Below are 17,700 nucleotides of genomic sequence, written 5' to 3'. Positions count from 1 at the left end.
GGTAAATGACTGTAGCTCAAGATAAGTTTAGTAAATGGCCACATATAGAGTTGATATTTATTGAGTGTCCAATGTTATGTGATTTCATATGGTGTTCAATGTACTAACCATTGCAGCTTACAGGGTTCCGGAGGACAGCCGCCCAAGCGACTTCCGGTTCAGTTCCTGTCAAATAAAATATACTAAGGTGTTTGCGCTTATTTATGTGAACTAATGTCAACTGAAAGTAATTTCTGAATTATTCTTTTCTTGTTGGTTGAAGTCACATACCAATTGTATTGTAACCGTGTGACAGTTTGTTGGAATAAAAGCAAAATTGTTAATCTACAGAAGTCGGATTTACTCAAATGAACTCCCTTTTCATACTGTTACTGAAACAATCTTCACATCTGTAAGTAATAGTAGTTTATTACACAACTAACTACAGTATGAACAGTACTGCTAAAAGCGTATAGTGCACAAAAGGTGGCCATTACTAGTTCCTGTCCTATTGTGTTTCGTCGGTATCAAAGATGGCATAATGATAAAAACTGTGTTCTATTCAGACTGTCACCGGCAATAAATCCCTTGGGATACATCAATATTTTCCTGTTGAGACAGATCCTCTGGTAAATAGCTGTCCCGGCGAAGTAATTATTTACGGTTTTCGGACCCATAAGTTGTAATGCACATGTGCGGCGATTGTGCTGCTCAAGTGCAAATGGCACCGTATCGAAGTGGGACCATGCAGGGGTGGTTTAAGAAAGAAGGTGGCTCATGTGCAGATTACGTATCGACCCCCTCCTCTCCAGCAGCGCAGTACACACTGGCTTTGTGCCAGAGTCCATTGCATATGCGCAGGTCTCTCTACTATGCATGATCAAATCTCCAGGAAAATGTCCACCGTCCCATTTTCCTGATGATTTTTATCTGCAGCGCCAGCACCAGTGGCAGCCGACGTAGGACTTTGGAGAGGTAAATATAATTATATGGGTGCAGGCTGCACCCATTTTAGATCATGGGATCATGGCAGATAGCTCTGCTGCAGATCCTTGTTCTTATATTGTGGGGTCCTTAAGTGATGCAAAAATCCTCAGCAAACTGCTATTTTTAGGAAATTTAACACAGTATCAGCAGCGGTAGTAGGACGGAGGGAACCTGAATCCGCCACTGCCACCATCTACCCTCAGAGAGGTTTCATGGAGTTTTCTAGGGTAATAATAAATGTAAAACATCCGCTGTTTCTGATTTCAGTGTCACAGGGGGAGGTGTATCAAGCCTTGGAGAGAGCTACAGTGGAGAAGTTCAATAGGAAGGGTCTCCCACCTAGGCACCTAATACAAAACTTACTATTTCTAAATACATAAAATGTTATCTCAGGAAGTTCACTACTGACATCACTGGTGATGTCAGTAGGGCTGCCCACAAAACAGCAGGCCTTCAGGAACGCCTCCGTTTGTTCAGAAACCCCCCCTGCACGCCTACAAAATGGGGCGAGCTGTCAATCACAATCAACAGCCGCCCCATCTTGTAGTGAGTCCTGCCGCGAGTGAAAATTCACTCGCTACGGGGCTTGTGCTCGCGCAGTGCGCACGCCGCATGTGCGCACTGCCAGGCCATCGACCCGCTTGCAAATGCTGTGCGCTCGTGAGCGGGCCTGAATCAGGCCCTATATTCCTAACAGCAGATAATTCATATATATTACACCAAATATGGTGAAGATGGACTGCTACCAGAATTAGGAAAGATAGGGCCTGTAACCCCTGAAGTGATGTTCTATAGCTCGGGTAACCTCAGCTTTCAAACAGGGTTCACTCTCGCCTGTCTTGAGAGATATCTTACATTCTGCTGGTTGTAGATGTGGAGTGAGGATACACTTCCTAGGGCTGTAAGACTATACAACCAGGACTGCCTTGGCTCAATTCTGATGCAACCTCTGTTTTATAAACTGGAGAAGCAGCTTCTAGACGATGTGTGTATGAGCCGATATTGGCAGCGACAGATCCGGCGGGTGGTGCAGGCATCGGCAAGTGCATACACATTTGCCAATGCCGGCAATGCGGAATGACGACAGAGGGGCGGGGCCATGCTGCATTTGGCAGCATGGCATCGTTAACGATAGCCCCAGGTTGAGCTGCATATACAGCCGATTGGGTATATAGTTAACGACCCACGGGAATGCGCATCGTTGGTTGTTCAGACCATACACACTAGACGATATGAACAATATATCGTTGAACGATATCATTATCGTTCATATCGTTCACTTTTATCGTCTAGTCTGTATGCCCCATAGCTATCATTTATCTAGCACAGTCTTTGAAATGACAGTTAAAATCTAATTGGTTGCTTTGGGCAACTTCTCTTTATATCTCTCCAAGGACGGGATGCATGACGCATCGCAATTTGCATGCAATGCATCTCGCCACTCATCGCATGCATAAGTATGACGGTATGCATGAATAGAAATGCAAAGGACAGCTCTCACGGTAATAGCTGTCCTCTGCGAGTGAGGGACTTCCAGGTCTATGATCCAGATGTCCCTCTGGAATCCGGACGAGCATGCCACGGGGGGTGCTGGGAGGGATACGATTGGTTCCCTCTGACATCTCTTTGCGATTAGAAACCCATAGGCTACCTGAAGATGGTGTTACCCAGTGCTTAAAGTGATCCTAGAAACGTGGTGGAACTCACCTCCCTCCCGTCCTCCACACTTTTTCAATAAAGGGACATCGCATGCGTAGGCGCGCTGCAACAATGGTTGTGGTCTCAAAAGAGGTGTGGTCACACAATAGTATCCCCAAATCAAATTACGCCACACAGTAGCACAATCTTATTCACATTACACCACATAGTAGTGCCCCTTATTCATGTTATGACACACTAGTGCCCCTTTTACACAATGCCCACATTAGTGCCCCTTATACAAAATGCCCACAGTAGTAGTGCCCCTAATACACATAATGCCCACAGGAGTAGTGGCCCTTATACAATACCCACAGTACCCCCATTAGTAGTGCCCCTTATGCAGAGCCCACAGTAGTGATGCTCCTTATGCAGTGTCCCCAGTAGTGGTGCCCCTTATGCAGTGCCCCCTATTCAATACCCCCATTAGTAGTGCTCCCAGTAGTAGTTCCCCCATTAGTAATGCCCCCATTAGTAGTGCATCTGCAGTAATTCCCCCATTAGTAGTGCCCCCGGTAGTAATGCCCCATTAGTAGTCCCCTCGTTAGTAGTTCCCCCAGTAGTAATTCCCCCAGTGGTAATGCACCCATTAGTAGTGCCCCCAATAGTTATGCCCCATTACTACTGGAGGCATGGTTTCAAAAGAAAGAGGCATGGTCACAAATAGTATCCTCATTTCAAATAGTAGTAGCACAATCTTATTCACATTACACCGCACATAGGGTCTCATTCAGACCCGCTCGCGAGCGCTGTACGCTCGCAAGCAGGTCGATGGTGCCCAAGTGCGCATGCGCACGACAGAGGGAGCTCTGTCGTGCACATGCGCGAGACCCGGCGAGCGACGGGGAAGCCGTCACTCCAGGTCTCACACCAAAGGGGGCGTGCTGTCGGTGAGTGACAGCACGCCCCCTTTGGTGGGCGTGCCGGGGGCTTGGCTGCCCAGACGGAGGCGTTCCCATGGGAACGCCTACCGTCTGGGGCCGGCCCCACTGACATCACTAGTGATGTCAGTGGGAGTGATTTTGGCTCTGATAGAGCCAAAATCACTCCAGGGCTTGCGGCAACGAGACCCCACCGTAAGGGTCTCGTTGCAAGCCCGATGGTCGCGATGGTCTTGACCATCGCGACCATCATCATGGATGCTCGCATAAGCTGTGGGTGGTAACCCACAGCTATGCGAGCCTCCTCGAGGACGCACAAAAAAAACCGCCCTGATTCAGAGCGGGCGCTCGTTCAGAGCGTCCGGCTCTGAATCAGGCCCATAGTGCCCCTGATTCACATTACACCACATAGTAGTGTCCCTTATTCATGTTATAACACACAGTAGTGCACCTTTTACACAGTTGTCATGCCCCCTTTAGTAGTTCCCCCAGTAGTAATGATCCCATTAGTAGTGCCGCCAGTAGTAATGCCCCTATTATTAGTTACCCCAGTAGTAGTGCCTCCATTAGTAATGTCCCCATTAGTAGTGCCCCAGTAGTAATGCCCCCATTAGTAGTGCCCCAGTAGTAATGCCCTCATTAGTAGTTTCCCCAGTAGTTATGCCCTCATTAGTAGTGCCCCCTACACAAAAAAACACACAATACTTACCTTAAGCCCCGCTCCTGCATCCTCTGCCGTCTGGTCCGACTGCTCCTCGGAACTATGGGAGAGATATCGTGATGTCTCTCCCTTCAACTACCGTGTGAGTCGGACGGCGGAGCTTCAGCCTCCGACTTCCGCTGCAGGGAAGGAGCCGGGCGCCCGCTGGTAGCAAAATCTCAGTGGGTTCCCAGCACCTCTCCAGCACGGCGCCTCGTCTGGCCGGGTAAAGTGGGTTGAACGCGTTCTGCCTCCAAATAGGACTGACAGAATGCAGTACTTCCCTATTCCAGTCCACTTTAACCCCTGATATTACCCACAACATCCAAACCGCAGAATGCATCACATTCCAGTTCTTGGTGCATATGAGAAATACGGTCAGACCTCTAAAAACTGCATTTCTGACATTGCTGCATCCCGCCCCAAAGCTTGATACTGTTGGAGAGAGAACTCTGCGTGTTGTCTCTTCTATCTATCTGGGCACTGGGACTCAAAGCCATCGTGTGACCTGCGAACTGCCAAGTGAGCTTCTGCGCATGCGCAGTCCTTTGTTTTTGTCTCTCTCCCTCCTCCAGTGTAAAGGGCATGCCCCTGAGGGTCTCCTGATAATGAAGACTGTACACAACACTGCTGGGACCCCAAGTACCACTGTGTCACCACCACTATATATATTACATACATCCCGCTGCCACCTCTAGATGTGTGTGCACATAGGCACACTACAGGCAGCAGCATTACCCTGTACTCTCCTGGCTACATCCTGTGCCTGCTGCATATTGCAATAACCATATGTGTTCTGCACCTATTTTCTACCTGTTAATAAACTATGCCCTGGTTAAGTTTATCTACTGTGTGGACAAACCTTCATCGCACACCGCTGACACCTACTACCATTGTAGGATCTGCCAATAGGTTAAGGGCCCAGGCACTAGCATGTGAAGGTTAAAAATACCAAAAAAAAGATGCAGCAATACGGAATAAGAGGATTTGAGTGTATATTCCATTATCGATGCAAAAACATCTGCATATAATATGTGGATGGCTTTACAAATGTCTTATGAAGACAAAGAGGAATCAACCTGAGGTGCAATTTATATGGCACAAAGCTGAGTCCATGCAAGAATATGAATGAGGATGCTGTCTATCTCTCAACAATTGACTTCAGTAGTAGTAGACAAGGAAGAGGTTGCAATGGCGATGCTGCAAAACTTCACGCCAGAGTATGATTTCCTAGTAGTGGATTTGGAATCTTGCGCTACAAAGCTATCAACAGAGATTGTACTGGACAAGTAACTGCAGTTTCTAGAGTGCATACCTGTAGAGAACATTGCTGAGAACTCTATTCTACTGTCAAAGGGTGTAAAACCCAAAAGCCAAAGTACAAATGTTTCTAGTGTCTCATACAGGATACAAATCCTCAGAGTGCTGAGCAAGTGAACCAAGCAGTACTCCATCATGGAAGTGTGATAAAAGGGGTTGGGTACGAGATCCCGGAGGTTGGGATGCCAGCAGTCAGTATACAGACAGCGGCATTCCGACAGTCAGACTCCCTACGCCCAAAGGTAAGTACACTAACCCCTAACCCTCCCTCTTCACAGCCTAACCCTAACCATCCCCTCCCATAGCTTAACTTCAACCTTCCTCCTAGTGCCTAACTCTAAACCCAATCCTAATCCTCATACTTACCCCCTGGAATTGCAGGCGTCGGGGTGCTGCTGCCGGCATTCTCACCTGTGTCAGGATTTCGGCGCTGGGATGCTGAGCACCAGCATTCTGTGCATCGGGATCCCAACTATATCCCGATAAAAGGAATTATTCAGCGTTAAATACGGTATAGCAGATAGTCACCGCAAAGTACATGGATTAAGAGCCACAAGGCACTTTAGCTGTGACAAAAGTTGGTTTCAGTCACTGAATCAGGAATAGGATATAAAGTCCTAAATGCTACTTAAGTCAGGATAGTTACTGTGCGCTTATGAATTACAACTATAATACTTGTGTAAATCACATGGGGAAACCATTGCTGAGGAAAGCGCTAACCTTACTGCCACCAGGGTTATCGCAGACTGTAATTTTTTTTCAGCCTCTATTAGGAAAACAATATTCAAATAAGATTATTGCAGTTACCTTCCTTTCCTGCCAGTGGCATTACCAGTTGGGGTGCAGGGAAAGCAACTGCTCCCCCTTCTGAAAGACTGATAAATGTTATGCCTATCAAGACTCACGGTCAGTGCCAAATTTGAAAAGCCTCAGTGGGTTCTATGTTGGTGCTGAGATCTGATGCCTGGTCCCAGCCCCGGCCCCAGATGTGTACCCAGTGGAACACATCTCCACACCATTCCAGACTCCAGACATTATGGCAGATTTTCCGACTGTCCAGAGTAATCACAGATAGGTGGTAACTCTGGTCGTCCACTCTGGAGTTAGGTTGTCCTAGGCACGAGATCGCCTATGCCCAGGAAATACCTGGGCTGTCTCTGCTCAGGTGCCCAATGGTCAGGGCACAGGCCACAAAGCAGGTGGTGGATGACACTGTAAATGTGGTAGCATAGCCCGATGCCTCGCAGCACCTCAGACTCACTGGCATCAGGTTGATAGAAGAGGAGACCTTCCTGGAGGTGGTTCATCTCATGGAACAACTACCTGGCCATGCTGGAGTGCCTAGAGAACAATCATACATCACATATTCATCCAACCATCACCCACACAGACCTGGGACTATGCATGTATCACATATACTTACACCCAACACACACTAACCTACTATACATACATCATACATCAAACACACACATACATACACACACATCCACATCCACTAATCAAAGACCATACATCTATAATTTATACATACATACATCTGTCTCATGCACACGCATACACTATGCATACATCACATATACATATCTTCCGTCAGACACACTGACCTCAGACTATAAATAAAGATTGCAACAGAAAGCGTTATGTATTAACCTCTAACGGAACTGACATTAAAAGGGGACAGTACATCCGACTCCAATCTTTCCTATATCCAGTGCCTTGGCAATCACCTGAATATATCTCTCTAACAAAGGGAAAATCTGCTTTTCTGTGTCACTATGCAGAGTCTGGCTTCTTAAAATGAATAAGTAGTTTATTAACTTACAATATAATTTATCATGTTGTCTGTGTTTAAAAAAGGGAATAAATGACAAATGACCAAAGCAACCCTGGGCACAAAAGCTAGCGCTACTATGTGTCAGCTGGGCACATCTTGAAATGAACATAGGCATATGAATACACTATCCTCGCCAGCTTATTTTTGTACATACATCAGCGGCACGGGTCAATTTATTACTTTCATTCTGTATAAAAACTAAAATGGGAAAATGGAAATGGCCGTTATATTTGTAGCTGTGTTGTATTACCATTGTAAAGACAAACTATAATGCCATGTAATGTACACCTTGGGAATTACACTTCGGTGTAATTATATGTATATAGTTTCATAAAACATATAGAATTTAGGATTAATTCCTATCAGTTGATCCTTTACTATCTCTCCAACCAGTCAGCAGATTATCTCAGTTATAGCAACACAGAGTCTGCAACCTTCACCCCCTCTCTAGACACCACACCCCCTGCTATCCCCTGTGGAAGGTGCAGACTATATAACACAGGCACCTGTATGCTGCACCCAGAGACTGGACAGACCTCAAGGTGCACATTACAGGGTGAGTGTCAGCTACATGCATGTACAAAATAAACTGTGTTACACTGTATACAGATTTCCAAAACAACAAGAACATATATGTAAAGTATAGGACTGCACTCAAAAATATATGTGTTGTGACACACACAAGATGTGTGGAATAGGAAATGTACTTATTATTTGGTGTATGTAATACAGCTGAGATTGGGATGTAATATAATGAATACATGAGGATGCTCTTACTAGCATGCATATGTATTACAGTATTGGTTAGTAATGTACGATATGTGGCACCACTAGAATTCTTGGAACTACATAAAAAAATGTTGTGAGGTTGCAGTACAATAAATACTGTAAGTAGTATCTGTAGGGCAGTAGTATGTTATAAGAATGTAAGTGATAATCTAGGGACAGAAGAGCTAATTAATCCAGTCACCCATATATAACAATGATATCTTTGTTGGGATTTCCTGCTTGTACTTCTTCATGAGTTCTGTCATGTAGTTTCCAACCATGTGCTTTGGACAGTGCTTCAGATGTGGTTCTCAAACTCGGTCCTCAGAACCCCACACAGGTCATGTTTTCCAGGTCACCCAGCAGGTGTACTCATTACTCTGACACATTTTAAAAGATCCACAGGTGGAGCTAATTATCTCACTTGTATTCTGTGAGGAGACCTGGAAAACATGCACTGTTTGGGGTCCTGAGGACCGAGTTTGAGAACCTGTGAGATAGTGGTCTTGCACCCTGAGATGGTGATAACAGAATAGGTATTGCTTTGGCACAAACCTGCATAGTGCTATATAAGCTTCTACATGCAAAGGCATTAGGAAGTCATTGCAGCAGGCTGCCTGGTGAATCTTACCGATAGTATTATTATCACTGGCGGTAACCGTCTGTTGCATATGGCAAGGTGCGAATAAGTCCTGTTGGATTTTGCCCATTGATAAATTAGTTTTAGATGCTTCCACTCAAGGCATGAAGAAATATTCCATGCCACTATACTATCAATACTGAAATAGGAACACAAGAGTGAGCGGGGCATTCTAGCTGTCTCATATATGTAATCTTCCTTTATGTGTTTAATTTTCTCTTAAGTTTATTAAAATGTTTCAGTGCTCCTTCTCTATAACACTAGCTTATAGATTCTGAATCAGAGGTGGAAGCTAATGCTGCTGAAACTGCGTCTTTTTCCATAGCGCGAGCAGCACAGACAGTGTGTAATGGTTAGCATTACTGCCTCACAGCACTGAAGTCTTGGGTTCAATTCCCACTACGGCCCTAAGTGTGTGGAGTTTGTATACTCTCCCTGTGCTTGTGTGGGCTTCCTCCAGGTACTCAGGGTTTCCTCCCACACTCCAAACATATACTGGTAGGAATTGGTTCCCAACAAACATTAACCCTAGTGTGTTGCGTGTGCATATGGTAGGGAGACTGTAAGCTCCACGGGGGCAGGGACTGATTTGAATGTACAGCTATTCTCTGTAAAGCGCTGTGGAATATGTGTGTGCTATATAAATAACTGATAATAAATAAATAGCGCCTTTATGCTAATGCCACAGCCAATGAGATGTGTACAGAGCAATGGCTGCTTTGTGTAAAAAGACGCACCATTGACGCACATCGGTAGCACCATTGGACATTAGAGCAGTTCTATGGTTGCTCATAATGTTCATTGAAACACGTCTGGCGACAAAAGACCCAGTCACTGGCCATGATGCTCACACCTTTAGCTAGCCCCCACCTCGAACGCCCACTGAAATTGTCTCTCTCTGCATCATTAGTTGTTCTTTGTCCACAGGCGGTAACCATGGGGACTCATGCGCAGTGCAACTCGTACACAAACGTGGCTGAAATGTTGTCTGCTAGCATCCGAAACTGCGTCCACCCAGAGTCACCACCGGGTCTGGTGACACCCGTTGCGCACTTCATATCCCCCTCGCCCAAAAGGGGCTGTAACTTAGTGAAAAGGGTGGCTCCACCGGCAATCCCTCTGGAGGCATACCCAGTTTCCCTGGTGATGCTGGGCTGCCCCAGGTGACCAGTGCCTGCTCTGTCAGCTCCTCCTCTGACAGGAGCTGCAAGAGAATGTCACACTGCAGCACCCGGCTCCTGTCACTGAGGAGGAGCCTGAATTTTGTTGTCACCCCTTCCAAGGGTGACATCCGGTGCAAACCGCACTCCCATAGCGACGCCACTGTGTTCACCTTTGAATCAGGCCAAAAAACTGGTGTCTTGGTGTTATAAAGAATGTTACATAAGAAGGGTTAATAACCTTTCATGCACATTGTTACCCGGAAAATACCTAGTGGGAGGCGAGAGTGTTATTACAAAGGGGTAGGTGTAAAGGAGAAGCATGGTGTTTGAAAATTGTTTTCTATGGTTTAATAAATGATTACCTAATAAAATAGTCTTTCTGTATTCACCCCCATCATTAGCATGGTCTATTTGTTACATATTTCAGACTCTAATCCTAATATTTTTCCCTCTAACTTAAAACTGCCTTTCAGCATAACTATGTTTTATAGCCCCATAATGACCTTATTTATTTAATCCAACAATGCCGAACGCTCACTATTGTTATTTACTGGTTACTGTTTTGTTTTTTTCATTTTTTTAATCACGGTCAGTTGCTAATTCCTATGTTATTCAGCTCTATAGGACACTTCTCTTTGGGGCCTATTCATTATCACTAATGTATCCATTACACATGCAAGTTTTTTTTGTAATAACTTTAAAGTGTCAGATATATATGTGTAGATAGCGTTACCTACTTTGCTGCCATTGCATTTGACACTGCCTACCTCTGATCTGTGCTTGAAAACCATTCTATCAACAAAGGGGCTGATTCAGCAGAGGACGGAATTGTAAAGCCGCTCACAAGCAGCTTTGCAATTCCGTCCTTGCAAATATGCAAATGCAGCAGGAGGTGTCTGACGCCCCCTGCTACATTTGCAATCCCAGCACTGCGATGAACGTCACAGGCTGGGATAACCATCATGACCATCAGCTTATTTAGGCTGGCCTTGCCACTCCCGGAAAATGGGACGACATGCCCCCATTTCTGGGAACGCTGACCATCTCCTCCACGCCTCCCTGTGAATGCCTGTGCCTGTCAATCAAGCAGAGGCATAGCAGGGGCTGCGTGCGATCACGCGGTATGCAGTCGGGATGCCGATGGTCTAAATGCCGACCGTCGGCATCCCGACTGTCTAATCCCAGCAAGGGTCTAATGACAGGCGTTGAAATCCCGACGCCTGTCATTTTACCTACGCCGGGAGCCCGACGCCTGGCATCCCGATCCTAGGTAAGTCGGGCGCCGGGCACGGACAGCCGCGGGGGGTGGAGGGTTAGGTTAGGGGCTCCAAGGGGGGACTTAGGGTTAGGCACCCCTCCGTTAGGGTTAGGCTAGAGGAAGGGGGGGTTAGGGTTAGGCACCCCCAGGGGGAGGGTAGGGTTAAGCACCCCCCCCCCTGGGAGACTTAGGTTTAGGCTGTGGGGGAGGGGGGGTTAGGTTTAGGCACTTGGGGGGAGGTTAGGTTAGGCACCCCTAAAGGAGGGTTAGGGTAGAGAATTAGGTTAGCGGTACTTACCTAAATTAGCAGTCTGGATCTTCACCCCTGCTGGGCTTCCGCTGTCGGGATTTGAACCGCCGGCCGCATACTGATTCCGATCACGCAGGACCCATTATGCACATGCACAACTGGGGTCCTGTATACGCGCAGATTCCCAATAATCAGGCGTGACCATTCAGCATTGCACGTACGTGCATTGCTGAATCAGGCCCATAGCTCCTATATCTACTGTGCATCCCAACAAACATACTTCACAATAAGCCAGAAAGATAATTTAATATATTTAGTTAAAATGCCAGAGGTAATTCTACAGACCAAAAAACTGAAGTTAATCTATATGTGGCTGTGCTGGTGTGATCCAGGATGCCATGATCCCGTAATTGCCTCTGGGACATGATCCCCTCCAGGTTCCCCCTATGTCTTCTACTGATGTCATGAGTCCTCCCCATAACAGAGTTCTCCAGCACAGGAGCAGCCCTAACCTATGACACAATTCAGTGGTTATAGCACACAGCAGGGTTTGGAGTGCAACAACTAAGAATGTAATTTCCTTATTTATTTCTTTTCTCTATCCTACATCATGGTTCTGTGCTCTTTATGTAAGACATGAGCTTTATGTGTTCTTTACTGTATATCATTTTTTTATTTATGTTTTTCTTTACAGAATATTCGGTAAAAACAAAAAAACAGCCATGAAGTTGTTAGTTATCTCTGCCGTAATTTTCCTGCTAGCTGCCTGTACAGGTGAGAGTGACTGCCCAGATTTCTACTGCAGCAAACAAATCTCATAGTTCTGCTAATGTATTTAGTGCCTAAACCTAACCCTCCCTCTATCCCTAAGCCTCATCCTAACCCTAATACTTACCTCCACTAGCTGCCGGTATTCTTACAGTCGGGATGCATCACTATTGTGACCGTCGGCACCCTGTAGAGATGCCCCCTAAATGTACCACTGTAGATTTAATGTGTTAGTTAATTAACACACATGTGCTCCAGCGAGACGATCTAGAAAACATGCACTGTTAGGGTTTCATGAGGACTGGGATTGAGAAACCCTGCATTATCGTAGTCTCTCTTCCTCTGTTGTTACAGTGATCTCCTCTCTCTGTCTACTAATGCTGAATCATGGACTTGCCTAATATGACATTAGAGCAAAATAAACCACACACATGCTATTTTGTAACACTGGGTTTGCTTAAGGTTATCCTAGAACAAAACACGTACCAATAAAATGCCAGCTGTGTTTATGACCTATTTTTTTTTTAAATTTAAGTTATTTAAAATTGTCTTGTATCAGTTCTTCTAACCTTTCCATTACTTTCATGTGCCCAGTCTCTGCCCAGGACGATGAATCCTTCCTGTCAACATCTCTCAACTATGTGCAGGATCTGGCCAGCGATGTCGCCACCAAAACAACAGATGCACTGAACCAAGTCAAAGAAATGCCATTGGCACAACAGGCTATGTAAGGATGTACAATCACAGACATAATAATATAATATTATAACTATCATCCAAACTTGCCCACTTTCCCAGAAGTTCCGGGAGACTTCAAAATTTGAGAGTCTCCAGACTCACAGTAAAGTGGACAAATCCCCTGTATGCCTCCTACCAACAAAGTAGTGGGCATGACGCAAATGTGAAGTGGGCAGGACACAGGTCTTGATGCCGTTATTCGCTATGAATCACATCATTGTAGCTCTACCCCCAGTGTCGCAAAGCCGAGAATCCCCGAAAAATGTCATAGAGGCTGGGCTGTGATAACACTATTTGCAGCACTTCACCCCTGTTCCGCCCACCTGCCTCCTCCTCTCCTCGGATCCCCCAGACTGAGATTTGCCAATTTGGCAAGTATGCTATTATTACTGCCGGTTTAAGGGTCATGTGGCCCTGGGTCTGAAAACTACCAAAGACCAATTATGAGAAGTGGAGTAGGTGTGACCAGTGCTGTGTGGGTGTGGCCAGTGCCATGGGGGCGTGTACCCCTACACTATCGGTCCTAATTTCTCCTTTAATATGTAAAAGTAGATAAATTACAATTTTGCAAGGAAAATAGAGATACAATTTTAATACTTAATGAGTGCGGCTAACTGGGCGGCATGTTATCATCATGATGATGGGCCTTTTTTTATATGGAGGCCTGGGGCTATAGTCCCAAACACACCATTGTTAATCTAGAACTGACTATTATTAAAAATCTTACTGTAAATGTAATTTAGAATTTTTCTAAAAATTATATTGTAATTCAAACAGCATAATCCCAACACTATTATACCCTGTGCATAAATTATATTTTCCCCAGTGTCTACTATATAAGTCTAGAGTCTAGACAATACTTGCCAATTCTCCGATTGTCAGAGAGACTCCCTGAAATAGTAGCAATCTGCCTGACTGCCTGAAGAGCCTAGCAAGCTCTCTGATTGCACCTTACCCACATTATTAAGCTGTTATATAAAAAAAACAGAGATATATATGGGATGCAGTCATGTGACTGGCGGTCACAATCCCGACATTGTAATCCTGGCAAGGAATCTAACATAGGCGTCAAAATACCGACGTCTATGTTAATCCTGACGCCGGGACCCCGACAGGATGCCGGATCGATCGACCAATGCCTGGGGGTAAGTATCCACGTAGCCGGGGACGGAGGGATTAGGGTTAGGCAACCCCCCGGGAAAGGTTAGGGTTAGGCACCACCAGGGGGAGGTTAGGGTTTGGCACCCACCGTCCCGGGAGGGTTAGGTTTAGGGTGCTATGAGGGGGGGTTTAGGTTTAGGCACCCCTGGAGGGAGGTTATGGTTAGGCACTAGGGGGGAGGTTAGGGTTAAGCACCCCTAAAGGAGGGTTAGGGCTAGGGGGGGGGGAGAGGGGAGGCTTAGGTACTTTACTTACCTCCGTCGGGATCTCCGCCTGCCAGTGTCGGCATTTTGTTCATACCACCGATTCCATATATACATTGAAATGGGATAATTAGTGTAATTTCCCTGCATTGGTTATAAAGCACAATGATCCCTATGGCATTTTCAGAAAAGTATCAGTGTGTTTTCATCAACAAATAGATCTTACTAGCTGCTTTTGGGCTCAAATTTACATTTAAATGCAAATCAGTTTCATGACACACCTCTCACATGTAGCAGTACACGCCCACTTTACCGCCACGCTCATAGGTGTTGCTTTCACAATCTCCCTGAAATGCTTTTTCAAAAGTAAGCAAGTATGATCTAGAGATATACATGTTGTATAAAACTTCTCTTCTCCATTAATTTTCCCATTCAGTGTCCCTATGTACATAAATGAAGCATATAAACTGTATCTTTCCATTTCTTGTACAGTATGTTTGCTTTGCAGCCATCCATCCATTATGTCCAGAGACAGACCCCAAAGTCTGAATAAATCCATATGCAAATTAGACTCAAAGGACCTATTTTGCAAACATGGGGCCTGATTCAGACCCACTCGCGAGCGGCTGTCCGCTCGCAAGTGGGTCGATGTTCTGGACTGAGCATGCGCACGACAGAGGGAGCTCCGTCGTGCGCATGCGCCAGATGCGACGAGCGAAGGAAAGTCCTTCGCTCGTTGTGTCCGATCAAAGGGGGCATGCTGTCAATGTTGATTGATAGCACGCCCCCTTTGGTAGGCGTGCCGGGGGCGTGCCTCCCTGACGGGGGCGTTCCCACGGGAACGCCTCCCGTCAAAAGCCGGCCCACTGACATCACTAGTGATGTCAGTGGGAGTGATTTTGGCTCTGATAGAGCCAAAATCACTCCGGAGCTTGCGGTTATAAACCTCAACCGCAGGCTCCGGCTCGCAATTTCGATGGTCGCGATGGTCTCGACCATCGCGGCCATCATAATGCATGCTCGTATAGCCTGTGGGTGGTGACCCACAGCTATACGAGCGTCCAGAAGGACGCTCCATTTTCATGGAGGCCGGCCCTCATTCAGAGCGTACGGCTCTGAATGAGGGCCATAATCTTTATCCAATCTCTAATAGCTAGTTAAGACTCTTTTTAGTAGACGTTCTCATATAATACATTCAAGTGGTCTTCGGTAGGCCGAGTGTATGCATTCCTTTATATACTCTCGGCCTCAAATCTTGCATCATTAGCCCACCATAAATAAGGCGTAAGGCCGGCTGATAAGCCTGAGACCATTTTAACCGGTCGAGTGGAGAGTGTCTCTTTTAGGATATGAGTGTTTGTCACTGTAGGAGGTTACATTCTATGCATTAGTGATAAGGGAGTCTATTGTGTTTGAGGGGCAGAGGACCTGATTCAGACCCGGTCACTAGATGTGGCTGCTCGCTCCCAGCGTATGCAAATTCAGCTAAGTGATGTCAAGGCAGGCGTGCGCACGCCAAGGCATAAGCACGCCCACTATGTCTTGGCGAGCGATCACTTTGTGCTTACAGACGCCCACCAGCCTGTCTTTAGCCGACCACTAGCGAACATCATCTCCAGGAAGTATATACAACCATCGGTACATCGGGTTCCATCGGATATGACCGCAGTGCTTGCGGTTTACTGTACCCTACCACAAGCACTGTGAGCACTTCAGTGTCTAATTCAACCAGGTGACGTGTACTATGACGCTGCCTGTTAATTATGCACACCTCTGAAACGGCGTTGAAACACTCAGGCACGCCTGCGTTCGCACCTCCATGCCCCCATTACTACTGCCCTGCCCCTGTTACCACCCACAAACGGCCTCTCCTGTCACTCATTCTACTGGGCTGTCTTTGCTGAGCGAGCTTTCGCTTCTCGATCATTTAGGCTAGTTCGCGCATGCGCACTGCGACTGCGATGCATGCGCAATTGCATAACATCGGCCGCGTACCAGCGAGCGGCCACTTGCGAGAGGGTCTGAATCAGGCCCAGAGTTTTATAGTGTTATTAGGTGTTATGTAATTTCTTTTGTCATCTGCAAATTCCCACCCTCCCTCCCAAATATTAATTTTGTTGTGGTTGTTGTACTGTTTTTTTATTTGTGGCGGAAAGAACGGATGTTTATTTGTGAAGATGGTATTTTTATATTACTTGGGTGCGCTCTCCCCACAAATGATGAGGATATAGGCCATTATTGTCCCGACCCGGAAATTGGACTCCGCCCGAGTGGGCGTGCTTTGTGAATTTGGGACAGAAGGAAACCAATGACTTTAGTATTGTTTGCAATTTATTATCTTTTTGTTTTTGTTCTTTGTCACCTCCCGTATTAACAATTGTAATTAGTTTGGTATTTTGTAAATTATATGGTAATAACAAATATCCTGACCAATGTTTTCTATATTATTTTAGTGGCTACTATGACGCAGGAGCAGATTTTGTCAGCTCATACTACAACTCGTTTATGTCCAAGACGGCAGAGAGATGGGAGCAGCTGACCAAGGGCCTCTAAATAAACCCTATCAAAGTACCTTTTGCTAGACGGAGGGTTTCTGCCTGTTTACCACTGTTTGTATGTGTACTGTATTCCATTTAAACTCAAGAAGCGTAACCAGCTTGGCCTTCGGCATCCCCACACTGCACTAACTAACCTGTCCCTGTCTCTCTGATGTGCTTTGAATATTTTTTATTAAACAATGTGTTTTTTAAATAAAACGTCCATACTGAGGACAGCGCAATTTATTTTTGTCACTTTATTTACATTAAAAATAATGATTAACTGACAATTTAAGCATTTTTACTATGGTTTTTATACGCTTCAACGGTAAGAGGTGCATTTGTTTTAAAAATTTATATTTTACAATAGCTAGTATGGTGGTATTTCAGGACCAGGAGAGAACCACTGTCTATTCTCCCCTGTACCCATGTGAATGCCCCAAAATGAGTCATGCACCCCCATCCATCCTAAAATGCCCCACAGGCCAACCACATGTTATTCAGATCCTCTTGCCACTCAGAGCTCTCAATACGTCACACATGCCTCAAAAGCTCCTTACAGACTTGCCCACATGCCACTCCCACCCCTCAAATGTCATCAATCACTGTGAATGTCAGTGGTCACCCACTATTGATGACTAGTTAGCAGGGCTGGTTTAAAGTTTGTGGGGTCCCCAGGACAACTAATTTCTGGGAGCCCCTGCCAACACAATTGTCAATATCGGGGCCGGCTCCAGGGTTAATAGCGCCCTGTTCCGGCCAAGTGCTCTGCAGTCCTTACCGCCATATCGCTAATTACTATAGGCCACGTC

At 45.9% G+C, this 17,700-nt stretch overlaps 1 protein-coding gene across 2 annotated transcripts; it reads left to right on the top strand.

Moving 5' to 3' along the window:
- The first annotated feature begins 7,916 nt into the window (after nucleotides 1–7,916).
- Nucleotides 7,917–17,088, top strand: APOC3 (apolipoprotein C3). Of its 2 annotated transcripts, none has more exons than XM_088481397.1 (4): nucleotides 7,917–7,958; nucleotides 12,176–12,255; nucleotides 12,844–12,976; nucleotides 16,805–17,088. In XM_088481397.1, the coding sequence occupies exons 2-4, from the start codon at nucleotides 12,204–12,206 to the stop codon at nucleotides 16,902–16,904; spliced, it is 285 nt and encodes a 94-aa protein (XP_088337523.1). In that variant the 5' UTR covers nucleotides 7,917–7,958; nucleotides 12,176–12,203; the 3' UTR covers nucleotides 16,905–17,088. The 2 variants fall into 2 exon arrangements, with proteins under 2 accessions (XP_088337523.1, XP_088337524.1); XM_088481398.1 differs by lacking the exon at nucleotides 7,917–7,958 and adding an exon at nucleotides 12,009–12,053.
- The last annotated feature ends 612 nt before the right edge of the window (nucleotides 17,089–17,700 follow it).

This window comes from Taudactylus pleione, unplaced genomic scaffold, assembly GCF_031769625.1.
Source record: "Taudactylus pleione unplaced genomic scaffold, aTauple2 ptg000270l, whole genome shotgun sequence".
Lineage (NCBI taxonomy): Eukaryota > Metazoa > Chordata > Amphibia > Anura > Myobatrachidae > Taudactylus > Taudactylus pleione.
Note: the sequence above shows the minus strand (reverse complement) of the source record. Positions and strands in the feature narration are given on the sequence as shown.

Coding starts and splice junctions, on each gene's coding strand:
- APOC3 (XM_088481397.1), top strand. CDS start 12,204: ATGAAGTTGTTAGTTATCTCTGCCGTAATTTTCCTGCTAGCTGCCTGT. Junction 12,256..12,843: donor CCTGCTAGCTGCCTGTACAG/GTGAGAGTGACT, acceptor TCATGTGCCCAG/TCTCTGCCCAGGACGATGAA. Junction 12,977..16,804: donor CCATTGGCACAACAGGCTAT/GTAAGGATGTAC, acceptor ATATTATTTTAG/TGGCTACTATGACGCAGGAG.